This window comes from Hyperolius riggenbachi, chromosome 4 (genome assembly GCF_040937935.1).
Source record: "Hyperolius riggenbachi isolate aHypRig1 chromosome 4, aHypRig1.pri, whole genome shotgun sequence".
Lineage (NCBI taxonomy): Eukaryota > Metazoa > Chordata > Amphibia > Anura > Hyperoliidae > Hyperolius > Hyperolius riggenbachi.
The window spans coordinates 338580856-338602715 of NC_090649.1; the positions used below are offsets into that span (position 1 = coordinate 338580856).

General features: G+C 44.2%; 1 protein-coding gene across 9 annotated transcripts in view; it reads right to left on the reverse strand.

Moving 5' to 3' along the window:
- TIAM2 (TIAM Rac1 associated GEF 2) overlaps nucleotides 1-21860 on the reverse strand; it is a 1035624-nt gene that overhangs the window by 122937 nt on the left and 890827 nt on the right. Inside the window, exon 1 of one of the 9 annotated variants that reach the window (XM_068231889.1) lies at nucleotides 21617-21792. The exons of the other annotated variants lie outside the window; for them this stretch is intronic. Within the exon in view, the coding sequence (XP_068087990.1) occupies nucleotides 21617-21697 (81 nt within the window). The 5' untranslated portion in view covers nucleotides 21698-21792. Of the gene's footprint in view, nucleotides 1-21616; nucleotides 21793-21860 lie in introns of those variants that run through there. 9 annotated transcript variants of the gene reach the window in all.

A 21860-nucleotide genomic window follows, 5' to 3' on the forward strand; every position in this document is an offset into this window, starting at 1 on the left:
TATGGTGACAATATTTTATTTGGAAATAAAAGGTGCATTTTTTCCGTTTTTCATCTATCACTATTTAAAAGTTTAAAATAAACAAATCTAGAAATATTTCATCTTTACATTGATATTTAAAAAGTTTAGACCCTTAGGTAAATATTTACATGTTGTTTTTTTATTATTGTAATGTTTTTTTTATTTATATTAAACATTTTATTTGGGTATTTTTTGGGAGGGTGGGATGTAAACATTACTTTTATAATGTAAATGTGTGTTGAGTTTTATTTTTTTTTTACTTTTAGTTGTAGTTTTACTTTTTGTTTGTTTACATGACGTCACTCTAAGCATAACATACGCTTAGAGGGACGCATGGGGGACGCAACAGCCAGAAAAAGCGGAGCTTCTGAGAGAAGCTGACGCTTTTTCTGCGGGGGAGAGGAATCAGTGATCGGGCACCATAGCCCGATTCACTGATTCGTGGGTTAACGATCCGTGGCCAGGAGCGCGCGCAATCGGCCGCTGGAGCTCACGGATGCGCACATGGCCTCCTGGGCGTAGCTAGTACGTCCAGGAGGCCAACGTAGTTAAGGTATGCAAGTGAAAGTTACTCTACAATTGGGACCTGGTCAGACTATAGCATAACCCTCACTGATAAGGAATTACAGACAAATGCTTTCCTGAAGAGAACAGCTTCTCAGTGCAGGGGATAGATATAAATGGTCAATAGTCAAGTCAAGACAATAGTCAATAGATTTTAGTTCTGGAAGACAAATAGACTGTCATTGACTGGAGACAATAAAACATAAAATATATTTTTTACGTTTTATATGGGGGTACCTCCCTCAACAAGCAGGAGAGCATGAACGACCCCATTTGAACAAGGATGGATGCCGAGATAGCCAACTCCTCTTCCTCACTGAGGTCACAAGGCAAAGGTCTCCTCCTCCCCCCAGGCCCTCAGTGACAGGGTTTGGTCTGTGGAGTGTCATATAGACACAGAACTACGCAATAGTGCAAACACAATACAGTGGTAACAGAGGCCCTGCTGCGGTGGTAGTAGTCTGCTGCTTGTGTAATGTGGGCTGTGGTACACAATTATATCACCTGTGCGTCATTGACAGAGTTCTGTCTGTGGAGTATCACAAAGACACAGAGCTGTGCAATGGTGCAAACACAATACAGTGATAACAGAGGCCCTGGAGCTCCACCATGCTACCTAACGGTGGTCTCTGGAATGCTAGATCTATCCGCAACAAGCTTACAACCATCCATGACCTCTTCCTCTCAAAAACCTCAACCTTTATTGCCCTTACTGAGACTTGGGGGTCTACACCTCCGCCATACCCCAAGACCAGATAACAGGCCTGGGAGAGGGGTGGGCCTGCTCCTCTCCCTGTCCTGCACATTCTGTGTCCTTATCCCTCCCCTTTTATTCACTTTACCTCCTTTGAGGTCCATGCTATCTGCCTCTACCTGTACTGCCCCCCCCCCCCCCCCTCCAGGACAACATCGCACTTCCTAGACAACCTTGCCTCTTGGCTCCCACACATCCTGTCCTATAACCTCACAACCATCATCTTCGGAAGCCTTCATCATTCCACTTGATGAGCCCACGACCTCTACCGCCAATCAGATTCTGTCCCTCATCAACTCCCTTGGCCTCTCTCAGAACACTAACACCCCCACCCACAGCGCTGGTAATATACCCTGAACCTAATTTTCTCCAAAGCCATCACCCTTACAAATCCGGAAATTGCACCATTCCCCATCTCCGACTACCACCTCTTCACCCTCACTCTGTCCAGCACCCTCCGCCCCCCTCCCCAACCTGGACGGTGGAAGAGAGATCTGCGCATCCTTGACCCCAATGTACTAGCCACACCACTTCACTCCCTCTCCTCCCCAGCCTAACCTGCCTCAACCAAGCGGCAGCTCAATACAATCGTAACCTCTCAGCAGCCTTAGATCATGCTGCTCCCCTGACCTGTCGCCCGAACCCCCAACCTTGGCACACTGCAAAAAGGAGACACAAGCTGCAGAACGCAAATGGAGGAAATCCCGCCACAACCATGATTTCCTGGGATACAAGACCAAGTTGCAAACATACCATACTGCCCTCGCTGATAGCAAACAGATATACTTCACTTGTTTGATCGCTACCCAAGCCTTCAACCCACGTCGTCTTTTTGCCACCTTCATTGCCCTACTCAACCCCACACCTCCCCCCCCCCCAACCTCTCAGCCACTGACCAATCAAACTACTTTATGAACAAAATTACAACCATCCGGAGGGAAACCATCTGGAGGGATATTTCTCTCCTCCACTCCATCGCCCCCTCCTCCTCACCCCATCCTACTCCTGCCTCTTCCCCCCCCCCCTTACTTCCTTCACTCCTGTCACGGTGGAGGAAGTCAACCAGGTGCTGGCAACTTCACCTGCCACTGCCCCCTAGATCTGGACCCATCTGATTCTCTCCGCCTACATTTTCCAGATCTAGGCCCTGTCCACACCCACCTGTTCAACCTCTCCTTCTCCACTGGCATCTTCCCCTCCGTATTCAAACAGGCCACTGTGCTTCCCCTGCTGAAGAAACCTTCACTTGACCCTGCACTGCCATCCAACTACCGTCAATTCCCCTCCTCCCTTTTTCCTTGGAAAGTCTTGAATGCCTGGCCCACCAATGTCTGACCAACTTCTTCAATTCCAACTCCCTTCTTAATCCCCTGCAATCTGGTTTTCGTACAGCCCATTCTACAGAAACAGCCCTCACCGAACTGGTCAATGACCTTGCCCTTGTCAAAGCGGAAGGCAAATACTCCATCCTGCTCCTCCTGGACCTCTCCTCTGCATTTGACACCGTCGACCACTCCCTCCTCCTCCACTCCTTGCAGTCAATGGGCATTCATGACCTAGCCTTAGCCTGGATCTCCTCCTACCTCTTCAACAGCTCCTTCACAACATTCTTCAATGGCTCCTTATCCACTTCTACACCACTCTCAGTTGGTGTTCCTCAGGGTTCCGTCCTAGGACCACTACTGTTCTTACACTACACTGCCTTAATTGGTAAAATCATCTCCTCCATGGGCTTCAATTACCACCTGTATGCCGATGACACCCAGATATACCTCCACGCCCCAGATCTCTCCTACTCCACCATGGACAAAGTCTCCACCTGCCTCACATGCATTTCCTCCTAGATGGCTGCCAGGTTCCTCAAGCTTAATTTGGACAAGACCGAGCTTCTGAAATTCCTACCCCGCACAGCTGCACCCCTCCCAGATTTACACATCAACTATTGAAAATACTACCATCCACCCTACCTTCCAAGCCCGCTGTCTAGGTGTTATCCTGGACTTTGCACTTTCCTTTAAACCCCACATCCAAAGTATTACCAGGGCCAGATTTCTGGGAAGGCCAGAAAGGCCACGGCCTAGGGAGATAAAATCAGATAAGAAGGGCGGCATGACTTAGAGAGAGAAGAGGTCATATGTCAAAGTAAATCATCTCTTCTGGTCCCACAACGCAGCCAGCCAGCGCCCTGCTCTGCACTAATAGCTGAATTCCAGAGTTCCCCAATCCCTGCTTCTCTGGTGTGTTATAACAATCAGGGTCAATCATAACTGTCACCTGATAATCCATTCCTCTGACTGTATGATGGACATACAGATGATGTGAGAAATACCAGAGATATACATTACAAAGCAGATAGAACTAAGTTCCACTGAGTTTTAATGCAGGCATTCACAAACATCAGTGAGCTCTGCTAGTTTCTTCACCTCTTTGACACTGACCCCATCAGTTGTTAATTACTTTAACCCTAATTTATGACTTTCTCTTTTTTCCCTAGCTAGCAGTGATCTCTTGTCTGCTTTTGTTAACTCTTTCCTGGCTCATTTTGTGTCCATCTCCTACCATCTATGAGAACTGCAAGAATAAAAATGCTGTTTGCTTCCCTTTCATTGCTCAACTGTCACTTTAAAGGACACCTGAGCTGTTACTACCTCTATGCTAGTGTGTTTGGTGTGGCATCCTTTTACTTTCCTGTAGCAGTAGAGCATTGTACCATCTTAGCCATCAGCTAAAGCAGAGAGTTTTGAATCAGGATGATACCATTTATTGGCTTAAAAGAAAAGTAGTAAGCTTTCTGCTAATAAGCCGCCCTCATACTTTTTTGCTGTATACTGTCAATATGTTAGAGCACACCACCATATGTACATTCACCATTCAAAAGAGATGCATAGATTTTTCAGCAAATATAAATAAATGTCATTCAGATGCTTTAAAGTGGAGCTGAACTCTTGCACAGGACAGAAGGAAAACAGAGAAATGTGCCATGTATGTATTTAGAGAGCCTGTCTAATTCCCCCTTCTCTGTGTCTAATCCCAAGTTGTAATTTATCTCTACACTGTGTCACCTGACTGCCACAACATCTAAGCTCATTTGAAAGCACAGGATGTTAAAAATATGTCTGCTTCCATAAAAGCAGGAAGTAGACACATTGCAGATTTATTGCAGGATTTGTATCAGCTGTAACAAAAGAAATGTTTTTATTTAAAGGTTATGTTGTTGTGTATCTTTTAGAGCAGAGAGGAAGTTCTGAGTTCAGGTCCACTCTAATTACAACAGAACATCCAAAATGGGTCTTGACAGGATGTTTGCTACTTACCTGTTCTCTGTTTTGGATGGGCTTCTCTCCATTGCACTGCCCTGCCACCTGTTTGTGGCTCCGACTGCAGCCAGTCTCACAGAGGACAAAGAAGCAGCGCATGCTCTGGCCACTCGCACTCCCTTTAATTTCTCGCTCCTGCCCATGGCCGGTACAGTGTTATGCATTCTTGACAAGTACCGGTCATACATCAGCGTCATTTCTCAAGTATGCATGCCCAGAACACTATCGGCTGCTGTGCACATTCGGGAAGGAGCCCAAATTACAGAAATTATTTGTTGAATGGGGGGCAGAGCAGCACAACTGAAATGAGCCCATTCAAACCAATGATCGCTAGTCAGTGTTGGACAAAATATTTCTTTTGGGGGGGGGGGGGGGAGCACTTGGTGACAGCAGGCCTGGGGCACTGGAAAGTACAAATCTGGCCCTGAGTATTGCCCGATCCTGCAACATCTTCAGGATCCGCTCCTACCTGTATACACATTGCGTACATCTCGTCAGATAAAAATCTCCGTTTCTGTTACCTAGATTGTTTGGTGAGAAGCCAGCTCACACAGTTGAATTACATCATAGAAAGATCATTGAAAAGTTCAATGTTGTGTATATGTTCCATTTTTTAAGATCAGGAGCCGTCTCCATCCCCCTCCTCCAACCATATAGGCCGCCATGGCATATATGATCACTGACGAGATTGATGATGAAATAAAAGATTGCTTCGCTGCTCCCTCTCAGCAAGAGGATGAAAGTACCACAGAAATGAAATCTAAATTTTGAACACATAGGGACCTACTAGTGAAGCAGCTAAAACGCAAAGGGAATGCTTCATTCTTGCACTCCTATGAAAAAGCAGGGATTGTCCCAGATGGATTGCTGGAAAAGATTTTTCCAGCCGAGAACCTCCTGACAGAACGATTTGTTGAGAAATGGAAAAAGAAAGCATTTGAGAGGGGTATGGAGGTGGTCAAAATGATTGCTGAGGAAGAACGATTACAACTTGGTGAATTAACAGATTTGGTCTCTGCCAGAGCCCTAGATCTTGATCAATATAAAGAACGCGAGGACTTTAATTCATTAAAATGACTCTCGTAATTTTGTCGAAAGAGTGCAGGCTGAGACCAAAAAGAGGAAACAAAATAAATTCCAAACTGACTCCAAGAAGTGGAATAGGGATGCAGCCTTTGACGCTCGAGAAAAAACATATAAAAGACAAAACAAGAGGCGAAGTAGACCGAGGAGAAGGAAAATATCAGGGGAAACCACTGAAGGTGAAACTGATGCCTCTGAAAATTCCAACACTAGTAGAAAATCAGTAACCTTTCAATCCATATCAAAATCAAAAAGGTCAAAAAGTGCATTAAAAACTAAACAATATAAACCCACTTATGACAAAGGAAAAAACTAAAGGGGGTGGGTGGAGGCATTACAGACAGCAGACGAGAGCTCAGACGAGGAGGAGAGAAGTGTGACAAGGAGCAACAGGCAGTACAATCGGGGAAACAGGAAATAGAAAGGTGCCCAGATCCCTCAGGTGTAGTGATCAATTTGTCCAAATTCAAGCTAAAGGAGAGCCATCTTCAGGCGCTTGTGAAGGGTCTATCCTTCTCACCTACAACTCAAGGTGATACCTTTGAAGTCTATAAGGACATTAATCTCTTTGAGGAAAATTATGCTCAGACTGTATCATAAACAAAAAAACACAAACAGTGGAAATGAACGTATAGGTGAGGAGGACCCTTCACGGGCCCATGAAGTATAGACAAATGAAGAACGAGAAGCAATTAGGAACTTACAGAGCATGATGGATGAAGGACAAAAATATTTGATGATGATGACCCCCCTGGGGCCTGTGCCCCATCTAATACTTGTAAAAGAGCTGTAACTATGCCCCCATCTAGTAATAGACATTTATCTGTATTTCTGGAGACAGTTAATGAAGACTTGGGTGCTGCTAATTGGGCGGAGAAAGGCCTGAATAGCATTAAAGCAAATCTATCAAAAGAGGAGCGGGAAGCAATAGAAGAACTAAAATATGCCTCAAACCTTATAGTTAAACCCAGTGACAAGTTTGGGAATATTATTTTGATGGATGAAAGTGACTATGTAGCTGAAGCTAAGCGACAGCTGGCTGATAATAGTACTTATGAGAAACTTGAAATAAATCCATTTCTAGCAATAAAAGATAAAATAAATCATTTGATCGATAAGGCCTGTGAGTGCGAGGTGATATCTAAGGGCGAATGGGAGTACCTTGTAGTCACCACATACAATGCCCCTACAATATATGTAATTCCAAAAATACATACAAATCCAAAAACACCCCCAGGTTGCCCAAATGTTTCGGGCAATGGGGGGTCATGTGAACGATTGGGTAGGTTTGTGGATGAGAAATTGAAGCCCTTAGTGGCTCAGCTTCCATCCTATGTAAAAGACACGAGAGATGTCCTGAAGGTCCTCTCGGACTTCAGGGCACCCCCTGGGTCCTTCCTTGTTGGGATCGATGTGGAGTCGTTGTACACGTCGATTCCACACGAGGAGGGGCTCAGGGCAGTTGACTTCTTCCTTGAAGAGAACTATCCTGAAGCGCAGGTACACAATGACATGATAGTTAGAAGTCTTAGCATGGTCCTTAAGCAAAATTGCTTCAAATTTAATGGGAGGTACTATAGGCAGATCAGGGGAACGTTGATGGGGCGGCATGCGCCCCAGCATACGCATGTTTGCATTTGGGTCTCTGGGAAAGGCAGGAAGTCCACCAGAGCCCACAGTTTGGGGCGCATGTCGCTCTCTGGATAAGATACATTGACGACGCGTTGGTGGTCTGGACGGGAACAGACGTGTAATTGAGATCGTTTATCGATGTACTTAATTAAAATAAGCTTAATATACACCTTACCTTTACCATCGACGCAAATGATATATCCTTTTTGGATCTCAAATTGACGTTGAGGGAAGGACAAATTGTAACCTCTACATACCGTAAACCGACAGCAGGTAATAATATTCTCCATGCATCCAGCCACCACCCCCCTGCTCTCCTTAGGTCCATCCCATACAGTCAGTTTCTGCGATTGCGCAGAAACTGCTCATTCGACGACCAATTTAAATCGAAATGAAGGAAATGTATGCTAGATTTAGGGAGAGAGGATACTACCACAGACTACTAAAGTCGGCTGTCAAAAAAGCGTGGGAAAATACCAGGCAGGATCTGCTGTCATCAAAACCTCGGACAAAAAATACAAAAACAATATACAAGAATTATTACCCCATTTGGTTCACACTGGGGAGATCTGGCCACCCTTCTTACAAAACATTGGGGGTTACTCAGAGCTAGTCCAGAAATGTGTGAAATAGTAAGACCTCGCCCTCTATTAACGGCGAAGAGAGCCCAAAATTTATGGGACAAATTAGTTAGAAGTGAATACAAACCCAGCCAGGGTGGTAGTACTTTGCTGAACAGCCACGCTGGAAGGGGAATGTACCGTTGCGGCAATTGTAAAATGTGCCCTTATGTAGACAAGACGAAGATTTTCAGTGACAGTACAGGTTTTCATACCTACACGATTAATGGATTTATGAATTGTAACACTGAACGAGTAGTCTATGTTATAGAGTGTCCCTGTAAAACGCTATATGTAGGTTAAACAAAAAGGGATTTAAAATCAAGAATATTAGAACACTTCAGAGAAATAGAAGATGGTGACGTAATTATGCCCTTATATGAACATTATAGACATGTCATGGAGCCTCTCTGAAAGGAACAAAGGTTAAAGCTATATACAAATTAAATCTGTCTGAGAGAAGGAGTGACTTCAAGGATATTCTATTAGCCAAAGAAACTATGTGGATATATAGATTAAATACACTGATTCCCCGAGGATTCAATTCAGATTTGGATCTAACCCCCTTCCTCAGACAGATTACGTATGACAAGTAAAACATCTAATTTACCATCTAAGTGGATGGAGTATGCCTGCTGCATGTGTGGATAGGAATATAGCATAAATAAAGCAATGTATAATTACTAAAACCTGCTATCTACTCAGAAGAGATTGCTGTAATTGAAAAATGATGATCTATATTGATACAAGGAGTAGTGAGAAAGAAAAAACATGTAACGTCAGTTTGAAATTTGGACACTAGATGGCGATGAGGAGAACGTTCTCAAGAAAGCAATGAACACTATGAGACATGGACAGCAGATGCACACTTGCAGTGAGTGTATGACATCAGGAATGAGGAATTTAAATATGGGGCGGAGCTATGGAGAGGCGGATGGGGACTGGCTACTTATGGAGCGATGTACGCAACTTTGACCACGCCCTGATGAAGAGTCTGATGACGTGAAACGCATAGGTGGGAGGGGCCACCAGTTCGCCGTGCATGATTGCACGTGACCCGCCGGACTATCCACCTATCAATGCTGACACGGATGCAAGTATGGCGGCAGTTTGAATGATATGGAGGCGAGACAAGTGGCAGTGTAACTCCGGCAGCCTGGGATCCTGAGCAGTCCAGTGTGGGGAAGGAAAGTAGGAACCCCGCAATAGAGCGATGGATTTGCCGCTGCAACACTGGCAGGGCTGACATAGAGGTGCCTGGCTAAAGCGAGTCTGAGGAGATCTTAACACCCGCAAATATAAAGCCGGTGGCTGGATGGTGTAATGGTTAAGGGCTCTGCCTCTGACACAGAAGACCTGGGTTAGAATCTCGTCTCTGCCTGTTCAGTAAGCCAGCACCTATTCAGTAGGAGACCTTAGGCAAGTCTCTCTAACACTGCTACTGCCTATAGAGCGCGTCCTAGTGGCTGCAGCTCTGGCGCTTTGAGTCCGCCAAGGGAAAAGTGCAATATAAATGTTCTGTGTTTGTTTGTTTTGTTTGTATACATCTATGAATTGTGGATGACTAACAAGCCGTGTGTTTGAAGCTATTTACTGCATCTGCTTGACAGGCTTGCTGCTGCTGCTTGAATCACTGTGCTTTCCATAAGTGTCTGCTGCTTTTGCCTAACAAGTGCTTGGTACATAGTTACATAGTTATTTGGGTTAAAAAGACATACGTCCATCGAGTTCAACCAGAGAACAAAGTACAACACCAACACCAGCCTGCTCCCTCACATATCCCTGTTGATCCAGAGGAAGGCGAAAAACCCTTACAAGGCATGGTCCAATTAGCCCCAAAAGGGAAAAAAAATACTTCCTGACTCCAGATGGCAATCAGATAAAATCCCTGGAACATCATCACTGGGCATTACCTAGTAATTGTAGCCATGGATGTTTTTCAACACAAGGAAAACATCTAAGCCCCCTTTAAATGCAGGTATAGAGTTTGCCATAACTACTTCCTGTGGCAATGCATTCCACATCTTAATCACTCTTACTGTAAAGAACCCTTTCCTAAATACATGGCTAAAACGTTTTTCCTCCATGCGCAGATCATGTCCTCTAGTCCTTTGAGAAGGCCTAGGGACAAAAAGCTCATCCGCCAAGCTTTTATATTGCCCTCTGATGTATTTATACATGTTTATTAGATCCCCTCTAAGGCGTCTTTTCTCTAGACTAAATAAACCTAGTTTATCTAACCTTTCTTGGTAAGTGAGACCTTCCATCCCACGTTTCAATTTTGTTGCTCGTCTATGCACCTGCTCTAAGACTGCAGTATCTTTCCAGTAATGTGGTGCCCAGAACTGAATTCCATATTCCAGATGTGGCCTTACTACAGAGTTAAACAGGGGCAATACTATGCTAGCATCTCGAGTTTTTATTTCCCTTTCAATGCATCCCAAAATTTTGTTAGCTTTAGCTGCAGCGGCTTGGCATTGAGTACGATTATTTAACTTGTTGTCGATGAGTACTCCTAAGTCCTTCTCCAAGTTTGATGTCCCCATCTGTATCCTGTTTATTTTGTATGGTGCTAGACCATTGGTACGACCAAAATGCATGACTTTACATTTTTCAACATTGAATTTCATCTGCCATTTATGTGCCCATATAGCCATCCTATCCAGATCCATAGAGCAATAGAGCAATTGTATTGTGGACAGATATGGTGTCTATTTAGCCGTCCATCTATGCATGCAGGGTATGGACTATATCCCTGTTAGAGGGAAAAAGCTGCTGGCTGACTGTGTCTGCATGGATGTATGCATGAGAATTTAGCAGGTGGATACTTGACTGCAGCGATGAATTGAGTCTGTATGACCGCCGTCCCTGCAAGCAAGATAATCCAAAATTGAGGCTAACTGGTCGCCTCTGGGATTTTAATGCATCATTCTGCGCAGAAAAGTAGTTTTTAATTGATTTGTACTGTGGTGGCTCTGTTTCACAGAATTATCATGGAGATTATATGTGCAATAAAGTGTTATTAAACTTTTGTATCACTTAAAGAGGAAGTGCGTAGACCTAATTTTTTCTGATTCTTGTGTATACTATGATACGGTAGCACTGAAGCTGGTGATCCAATAAGTATTATAGCAAAAATCAGCACTTGATATTTGCCTGACCTGTAGATGTTCACAAATTCTTGATCCGCTCCTACCCGTCCCCACTAAACTCCTCTTCCATGCCCTTGTCATCTCCCGCCTAGACTACTGCAATTCTCTTTTTTTCTGACCTCCCCTCTAACCATATTGCCCCACTTCAATCGGTAATGAATGCAACAGCCAGACTGATACATTCTTCTCATCGCAGCGCCTCTACGACTGCTCTGTAAAGCCCTACACTGGCTCACCATCAGCATTAGGATCAATTTCAAAATCCTGTGCTTGGCCTACAAATCAGTACACAAGACCTGCCCAACCTACATCTCTGATTTTGTCTACAGGCAAATACCAGCCCGCCCTCTCCGATCTTCCAATGACCTGCGCCTAGTCGCACCACGCGAGCTCTCAAGACTCACCTTTTTCATGCTCGTGTATCCTCCTACACCAGCACCATAATACGTTCTGTTTGACACCCTCTCAACAGATGCACCTATGGTCTTCACCCCCACCCTTTAGATTGTAAGCCTCTGGCAGGGCCCTCCTGCTTAGTGTTTCCAGCTTGATTATGCAATCTTACGCTTGCCCTCTTGTGGACTAGAACAGTCTCTATTTTGACCTATGACACTGTACTGTTATGAAATCATTTGCATGATCTTGTTTTGTTGTGAGTTTACTGTATGTCCTACCTTGTATAATTACCCATGTATCTATTGTGCAGCGCTGCGTAATATGATGGCGCTTTATAAATACAATAAATAGTAATAATAATAATAATAATAATAATAGTTATGCGACCATGCAGCCTCGCAAGATTGGGCAATAACAGCAACGTCAAAATGACCTTCCGCACACTAATGCAAATCCTCATGCGAATCTACTCACAAAAATCATGCAGTAATCAATGCTGTTCCTACAGCTAAGTTAAAAGCTGGGATCGTATGTGTCCTAATGCACGCATTCAGCGCATCAAAACCTATCTAAGGAATAAGAGCACATATCCTTACCGTCCTCCCAGGGACAGATAGTGCATCTAACTAATCCTACAAGGGAGCTGCTAGTATCTACATACAGTATATAACATGCGAACACACCAGCAGGCTGTGTGTGTTAAGATCACTAATAGGGGAAGACTGAAAGTACTACATAAAATCCTAGCCACAAAGGATCAAAGTACAATTTAAAAAACTAAAAATACAGGCGCCTCAGCTCGAGTTAGGACATTTAAACACTTGCAGATTTAATGGGGAGGTGCTGCAAGGGGTGTGGCAAGCAAAACAACAAAGTCAAAATGACCTTCTGCACACTCATGCAAATCCTCAGGCAAATCCGTTCACAAAAATCATGCAGCAATCAATATTGTCCCTACAGCTAAGTTAAAAGCTGGGATCTTCATTACAACAATAAAGTCTCTTGCGTAGTGACATACACCGCGTATAGGTAGCCCACTTTCGTATGTGTCCTAATTCTGGCCCTGTAACATGCATAGCACAAACATGCATGCATTCAGCGCATCAAAACCTATCCAAGGAATAGGAGCACATATCCTTACCGTACTCCCTGGGACAGATAGTGCATCTAACTAATCCTGCAAGAGAGCTGCTAGTACCTACATATGTACCATGCAAACACACCAGCAAGATGTGTGTGTTAAGATCACAAAAAAAGGGGAAGAGGGAGAGTACTAGATAAAATCCTAGCCACAAAGGATCAAATACAATTTAAAAACACAAATTCCAGGCTCCTCACCAGAAGGTCATTTTGATGTTGCTGTTTTGCTTGCCAGCACCTCCCTATTAAATCTGCAAGTGTTTAAATGTCCTAGCTCGAGGTGAGGAGCCTAGGCAGTAACAGGTCTGTAAGGCCCTTAGCTGTGCCGATGCTGCATGCGCGCTCAACTGAACAGACCAGCTTGGGAGTTGTTATTTATTAAAAGAAACGTTTTATGTTTTTTTTTTTATATGTCATTTACAAGAAAATGTTATTAAGTTTGTGTATTATGCTCAAGTAAACAGACCAGCGTGGCGCCGCATCAGGTCAAGTGTACCAGAGGCCTGGATGGGATGGGAAGAGAATTATAGAAATTTTTGATGGTAGCAAGCAGACTGGCTTACTGTACAACCTATCTTTTTCTTTTTTTTTCTTAAAGCAGGTTTGTTAAATTTATAAAAACAATATTTCTAACGTTATTATATTTGTGTGCTGCTTTTTTTTTTTTTTTTTTTTTTATAAATAATTGTTATTAGTAGAAAACATTGGTTACAATCATTGCAATAAGACATGTAGATGTTAATTACCATTGACATAGTAAACGAGTAAGTAAAAAGAACATTTTGATGACAGTTACAATGTCTGATATTTGGTGGCAAAGATTTAAGTATTACATTGTTGATACAGTTTTCTACCTATACCTTTTTTTTTTTTTTTTTTTTTAACAACCATAACTAGAACTTAGCAAAGATAGTCAAAGCTGCATTTTTTAGGTTTGAAGATAGGCAAACTCAACATTCTGTTCCTAGAGGACTACGAGCCCTGGAGGGGCGAGGCATCTCCCTCCCCGGAGGGAGAAATCCTCTATGACTATGAAGCAACCTTGACATTGGTAATAAATGAATTAAAGAAAATAAACTAAACATAAAATGAATCTATATCTGACACTCACTTATAGTCTCGTATTCTTGTTTTTGACAAGAATCTACTATATTGCTGTATCTGTATCTACCCATCCAATTTAAACAAAAACAAACACAAAAAAAAAAAAAAAAAAAAGTGTAAGATTGAGAAATAGAGAGAGGAAGGGTGAGAAGATGAATGAATGAAAATGTGAAAACGGCGGAAGGTCATCAACCAGCAGTGTATAAGTACAACAGGATCTCAAGTTACATTTATATCAGGAGTAGACCTTAGATTCCAACATCCAGACAACCCAGCTCTCCAGCAATATGTTTGGATAGGTACCACTTGGTATATTTAAATGGATCCATGATATTCAGTAGATTAGTTCTAGGGACATAACTTTTTATAAATGGAGTCCATAATTTAAAAAATGTTGCCGTATTTTTGGATTTACATTGCTCGGCGTCAAATTTACTGATATACATTAATTTATTCATGATATCTAATAGTTGTCTGGAAGTTGGAGGGGAGGAATAGACCCATTGCGTCAATATACACTTCTTGGCTGCAAGAAGAACCAGATGTTCAAGCGGCTTCAATGGGGCCTGATTAGTGATTGTTGAGGGATTTATAATATGGAAAAGCGTATCCCATGGATTGTTGTCTCTCTTGACAGATGTCAGTCTCAAGCACATGTTCCTGGCCTCAAGCCAAAATTTTTGGATAGAGGGGCAAGACCAAAGTAAATGAAATAAGTCTGGGTAGGCCTGCATGCATTTGGGGCAGGATGTTAGATAGTCTGTTTTCCCTGAAGGTTGTTTAAAATTGAATGCATACTATCCCTTATATATAACTTTTAGTTGCATTTCACGCCATGTTTCTGCTACGATATTTGCACATACCTCGGCCCATCCCTTCTCTATTAAAGGCCCCAACACCTCAACAGTAGATTGAAGCGCTTTCGCCCAAAAAGAAAGATGGCTAAAAGAGGTAGATTTAAGTTTAAAGGACCGAAGTTCCCCGTATAGCTCTGAAATAGATTTTTTTTCTGATGTGTTGCCTAGGATCTTACTGAATTTCTCATGAGAGTGGAGGGACGTCTTCAGACCTATCGTGGAGTTTACGTAATGTTTCAATTGATAGTATCCCAGGACTGAATTTGCAGGGAGTTTGAACTTTTTTTGCAATAGGGGGAAGCTCAATAGTCGGGCGCTTGAGTCCAGTACATCTGCCAAGGTTGTGATTCCTTTGCTTTCCCATACCTTCGATATTGTACCCTGTCCCCCTGGGAAGTCAGGGGAAGACCATAACGGCATTAAAGGAGAAATGTGACCTGGGAGAGAAAGATATTTGCGAAACTCTCTAAATGCTAGGCAGGTATCACGTAATAGTATATTCTTCTTTATTTTATCAGGGAGTGAAATAATCTTAGAGTGTAGAATTCCAGCCAGGGACCATGGTGTGCATAATTCCTGTTCCAAATTAGTGTTTGTAAAGAAACTCGTTTGGCCTAGCCAATCTCTAGCATGTCTAAGGATAGAAACTAGATTATAGGCACGTATGTTAGGGAAGTTAACCCCAATTGCCTAATTTGGGTTCTGTAAAAGCCCCAATGGGATTCTGGCTCTTTTTCCTTTCCATAGGAAAGCTTTAAATGCCCGAGTTAAAGTTTGAACATCCTTGTGTTTTAGTAACAGTGGTAGGGTCTGTAAGGGGTATAAGAGTCTGCCAAAGCTAACCATTTTGATAAGGTGGCATTTTCCTAGTAGAGAGTGGGGTAAGTTATTCCAGTGTTGTAGTTCATTTATTACTTTTAAGATGATGGGAGTATATTTTAGTTGATAGAGTTTTGTTGCGTCCCTGGGTCTCTTTATTCCTAGGTAGTAGATGTAATCACTAGCTAACTGGATTCCTGCCCTTTGTATTAATTGTCTAGTATTTAGATTAGAGGAGTGGGGATCTAAAAATAAGATTTCAGATTTGGATTTATTTATATGTAGGCCCGAAAACCCCCCGAAATGATCTAGAGAGTCAAAAATCTTAGGTAGGTCATACTTGGGGTTTCCTGCGAAAAGCAGGATATCGTCAGCGAATAAGGAGCAGTGGATGGATGTTTTGCCTAGGGTGAGACCTTGAAAAACTGCCCCTGATCTGAATAGTTCTGCTAGTGGTTCGATAGCCAAGTTGAATAATAAAGGGGAGAGGGGGCATCCCTGACGGGTGTCTTTGCATAGGTGTATAATAGGAGACGCTACCCCTTCCACAATTATCCTAGCTGATGGAGAGTTGTATAATGAATGTATGTATGCCAAAAAGGTGCCTTCAAAACCCATTTTTACCATGACCATATCCAACCAGTCCCATCTTATACTATCAAAGGCCTTCTCGGCATCCAGGGACAAAATAGCCCCCAGACGCCGGGAAGGCCCCCCCAGCCGAGCCTGTTCCAGAACCGCCATGACTCTTCTAATATTTAGAACTGCAGACCTTCCCTGTACGAAACCCACCTGGGAATCCTTTTCTAGGTTAGGGAGAAGTAAGGCCAGACGCTGTGCCAGAATCTTAGACATCAGCTTGATGTCACAATTAAGTAGCGAAATAGGCCTATAAGATCCGGGGTCAAGCAAGTCTTTATTTTTTTGGGGGAGAACCCTGATAAAAGCTTCTTGGGCTGTGGCTGGATATTGTTCTTTCTTTAAAATATAATTGAATAGCTTACCCATGTATGGAGTAATGTCTTTTTTGATGCTCTTAAAGAACCCAAACGAGAAGCAATCTGGTCCTGGTGCCTTATCGTTAGAACTAGACTTCAGGGCTTCCATTATCTCCTGATCTGTTATCGGAGCATTTAGCAGATCCCTGTCTTCCTCAGAGAGTCGAGGCAAGTGTGCTGCTTTTATTAATGTGTGCATACCATTGGTGTTTGTATTTTGCGATCAGGTGCCTTCGCAAAGCAGTTGTCCCTAGTTGGGTGCTGGGCTTCCCACGACTCAGTTTCTTTTGACAGAGGTTGCAGATGGCATTGCTGGTATAAGAGGCACACAAACAAAAACAATGTCACACTGGTGAGCTTTGGAATGTCGGCATTCAGGTGGTGGCAACAGCAGGCATTGAAGGGCATGTTGGCTCGCTGACCCCAAGTGTATCACTAAATGCATCATGTATGAATACCTCCTCTGACATATCAAGTGGAGCTGTGGTGCTAGTGGCGTTAAGTTGTTGTGGGGTACCAGAAGCAGAGCAGGAGGACGACGGTGCATCAAGAGGTTCAGTGCGGAAGCTGTAGAAGATGTGGTGCGCTGTGTGAGCCAGTCAACCACGTACTCAGAATTTTGGGGGTTGAGGGTACGTGCCCTCTGAACACTGTGTATTCTTCCAGGGCTGCAGGAAAACACACCAGCACAACCTCGAGGACACTTGCAAGGTGGCCTGCCTCTGCCTGACATTTTTTTTAATTGGGGTACTGTGCCTGAATCAAGTGAAAAGTAAAGTAATGCAGTGGAGGTACCTGCAACTGAATATGGCAGCAGGCACATGTGTGGCTCTGTGCCAGTGTGCTCTGTCTGTGCACTATCACACAGATACTGAGAGCGCTGCAACACTTCAAACACAATACAGTGATAATAACAGAGGCCCTGGAGCACTATTTTGCTTGTAGTGGGCACTGGGCACAATGTTAGGTGTCTTTGGGCTGTTGAGTGTCACACATAAAAAAATAAAAAAACAGCAGAAGGATGAAGTAGCCCTCAGAAGGGCTGTTTGGGATGATTAACCTCCTTGGCGGTAACCCCGTGTGTGACACGGGGTAAGCCGCCGGAGGGCGCCGCTCAGGCCCTGCTGGGCCGATTTACATAATTTTTTTTTTCAAACACGTAGCTAGCACTTTGCTAGCTGCGTGTTTGCTCTGATCGCCACCGCCCACCGCAGATGCGCCGCTACCCACCGCGGAAACAGGGCCCCCCCGCATACCCCTTGCGCAGCCTGGCCAATCGCTGCCAGGCTGCGCTATGGGGTGGATCGGGACTCCCTGTGACGTCACGACGTCCGTGACGTCACTCCATTCGTCGCCATGGTGATGGGGGAAGCCCTCAAGGAAATCCCGTTCAGAACGGGATTTCCTTATGGGCAAGCGGCGCCGGCGGCGATCGGAGGGGACGGGCGGACACCGCGGGGAGGGGGGGGGGAAAGCATGTAGCTAGCGCTAGGCTAGCTACATGCTAAAAAAAAAAAGGCGAAACCCCCCCCCCCGCGGCTGCACAGTCGCACAAATCATACCGCCAGGGGGGTTAAACTGCTATCAGCCAGCAAGGATCAAAATAAACAATCCTAAGTACCGCTTTCCCTATCTCCAGCAATGTCTCTCCCTACCTCTAACTATTCTAGCCAAACACAGGCTAGAACATGGCGGGAGCTGCAGCGTTTCTATAGGGTGCGGGTGGGTCCATGAGGGAGTGCAGGCTTATTGGCTTCCATGTGCCTGCTGACTGTTATATAAGTGGTTAAAGGTTAGCCCAATGTTGTTGTATGAAGGCGGGTCGAATAGCGCTAAGTGCTCGCGTCGAGCACGAATACCTGATCTTCGCTGAATAGTGCTCGCCAGCAAACTATTCGGGCCATCTCTATCCTTGACTTGTGATATATATTGTATTTGTCTGTCCTTGTATTGTTTTGTTTGTGTCTGTAAAGTGTAACTGTACTCTTGCACAGGACAGAAAGAAAACAAAGAAACTAGTGACCTAAGTCCCTTTAAAAACAGGCTCTAGATCGGTCACCGCTGTGCATGTGCACCCACCTGCCATGCACGCATCCACCCACACCATGTGCGCATACACACGCCCGCCCGGACCGTCCTATGGCCCGTCCTGCATCCTGTCCCAACGGCTGTCAGTGCAGGACATGCGCAGTACCGCAAAAGTACTGACAAAGGGACAGGACGCAGGGACACTTGTACATTATTAGGTAGGATGCACCAGGTATGTATTTAGAGAGTTTAGCCTGTCTAATTGCCCCTCATCTGTGTCTAATTATAAGTTGTAATATGATCTTTCCCCTGTGTCAGATGACTGCCACGGTATTGATGACAGATAAGCTCATTTGAAAGCACAGGATGTTAACAATATGACTGCTTCCACGAATCTGGAAGTAGAAACAGTGCAGATTTATTTTAGGATTTGTATAATCTGTACCAAAGAAATGTTTTTTGTTTAACCAGTTCACATCCTAACTACAGTATAATCACGTCGTAAGTGGTTCACGAAAGCCACACGACGTGATTATAAGTTACTTCACTTTAATGAGCACAGCGTGCGTGCTGGCACGCGCCTGGGCTCATTTACCCCCCTCCCTCTAACTACACTAACTAAGGATTCCCTCCCAGGGGTCCGATCCTCCCACTCCCCGCTCAATCCCTTTTTATGTGAGCATCCCACCCTTCTTCCCCCATGCTGCAATGCAGGATTAGCATGAAAACAACATACCTCACCTCGTTCCAGCGTGCGATCAGCCTCCCCTCCGTGCATTACCGCTGCCTGTGTCATTATGCCGAACGGATCGGGTCCCGCTTGATGACGTCATCAAGCCAGGACCCGATCCGTTCTGCATAATGACACAGGCAGCGGTAATGCACGGAGGGGAGGCTGATCGCACACGGCGGAACGAGACAAGGTGAGCTGTTTACATGCTAATCCTGCATTGCAGCATGGGGAAAGAAGAGGGGGAGGGTTGGGGGGTCATCATTTCGCCATACATGGTTATCTGGGGGGGGGGGTGACACATGGCTATCTATAGGGCGGGGGGGGGGGGGCAGAGGCACACTTTGCTATCTATGGGGAGGGCGCAAATGGTCTGGCTATCTATGGGGAGGGGGGAATAATGCAGCACATCTGGCTATCTATGGGGGAAGGGGGGGGATTAAGCAGCCCATCTGGCAATTTTTTTTGGGGTGGGGGTCAAAAGGACACGTAGCGTTTTATATGGGGACGGAGCTAATAGAGGCACATTCGGCTATACTGGGGGGTTTAAAGGGGCACACCTGGCTATCCATAGGGGGTTGGGGGAATAGATGGGTACATCTGGCTGTCTATTGGAGGGGGGAGAAGAAAGGGGACACCTAGCTGACAATGGGGGTGGGGTATAAAAGGGCATATCTGGCTAACAGAGGGGCACATCTGGCCTTTTTATATAGGGGAGGGGCTAATAAGGGGCACATCTGACAATCTATACTGGGGGAGATAAAAGGGGCACACTTGGCTATCTATGGGGGGGATAGGGTAGTAAAAGGGCACACCTGGCTATCTATGGAGGGGGGAGGGGCACATCTGGCTAACTACGGGGGTGGGAGCTAATAAATGGGCTTAGTTTTTTTAATATATGTATGCCTTCAGCGTATATTACAGTTATTTCGGCAAATACAGCTTGTGATTACTGATAAAGTGCAATGCAAAATTTTTTAAAAAATACACCTTTATTTATAATTAATATATTGTTGCCATACATTGTACTAGGAACCTAAATTAATTGTTGAAATAAACAGGACAAATGGGCAAATAAAATGTGTGGGTTTGATCTACTGTAAAACTTTTTATTTTCAAACTGTAAGTGTTAAAAACTGAGAAATAATGACTTTCCTTTTTTATTCTCCTTATTCCTTTTAAAATGCATGCAAAATAAAATAATTCTTAGCAAAATGTACCACCCAAAGAAAGCCTCATTGGTGGGAAAAAAAACAAGGTATAGATCATTTATGTGTGATAAGGGCTGATAAAGTTATTGGCTAATGAATCAGAAGCGTGTGAAATGTTGAAAATTGCTTGGAATTTTTAGGGGGAAAAGCCCAGGGACGCAAAGTGGTTAAAGGTTATTATGCTATTGTGTATCTCTAAAAGCAGAGAGGACGTTCTGAGTTCAGGTCCACTTTAAGCAACTGCCAAGTCAAACTCCTTGTAAATGCAAAACTACTTGGCCAAATAAATTCTGTTTTTGATTGATTTATATGTGGCAGATAAACCCCATTTTTAATATCAATCAATGCTATATGTCTGATAATTGGATACTTATTTGTGTTTAGGTTTATGTTAGGAAGTGCATTTGACCGACCCAATTCCGACCTTATTCCCATTATCCTCCCTGGCGGTAAGCCCGAGCTGAGGTCGGGCTATGCCGCCGGGAGGCATCGCTCAGGTCCCGCTGGGCCGATTTGCACAATTTTTTTTGTTACACGCAGCTAGCACTTTGCTAGCTGCATGTAACCTCCGATCGCCGCCGCTACCCGCCGATCCACCGCTATCCGTCGCGTCGCAGCTGCCCCCCCCCCCCCCCGACCCCGTGCGCTGCCTGGCCAATCAGTGCCAGGCAGCGCTGTGGGGTGGATCGGATTCCCCTTTGACATCGCGACGTCGATGCCATGGCGACGGGGGAAGCCCTCCAAGAGATCCCGTTCTTTGAGGGGCTGGGGGGATGCCGCCGAGCAGCGGCTATCATGTAGCGAGACGTTGTCTCACTAAATGAAAAAAAAAAATAAAAAAAATGTAAAAACGTATTTGCTGCCCCCTGGCGGATTTTCATAAACCGCCAGGGAGGTTATATGAAATTTGCCTGCAAGCTGGTACCTCCTTGAACATTTGGTAATACAGAATGAGATAACTGTAAACATGGAACACAAAACATTTCTCATGGTAGTTATCTATCCACAGACATATCAAATCTGAGCCACAGGCTTTCAGTATTGTTAGTCAAATTGAGACATGCTAGAATGCAAGTTAAAAATGGCAATTCTGAATACCTGACGTAGGTAATGAATCCAATACCCATACATTGAAATAATGATAAACCCCATTAATTGGATGCACAAAAAGACACATTATAGACACATACCATGATGCAGAAGTCTGAATCCCTTGTATAGCTGAAACACCAGGAGAGATCCTTAAGAGTATTCTTCAAGGTTACTATCATAGTGGAGATTTCTAATTCTAAAGCAAGGGATTTTGCCTATACTGCACTCTAAACGTCTTTTACATTTACTAACGCTGTGTAGCACAGAAAGCGTCTGACTTATTCTAGAGCATAGTTAATCCAGATTAGACTGAAACCGTGTAGGTAAGGAAGTGGAGCTCTG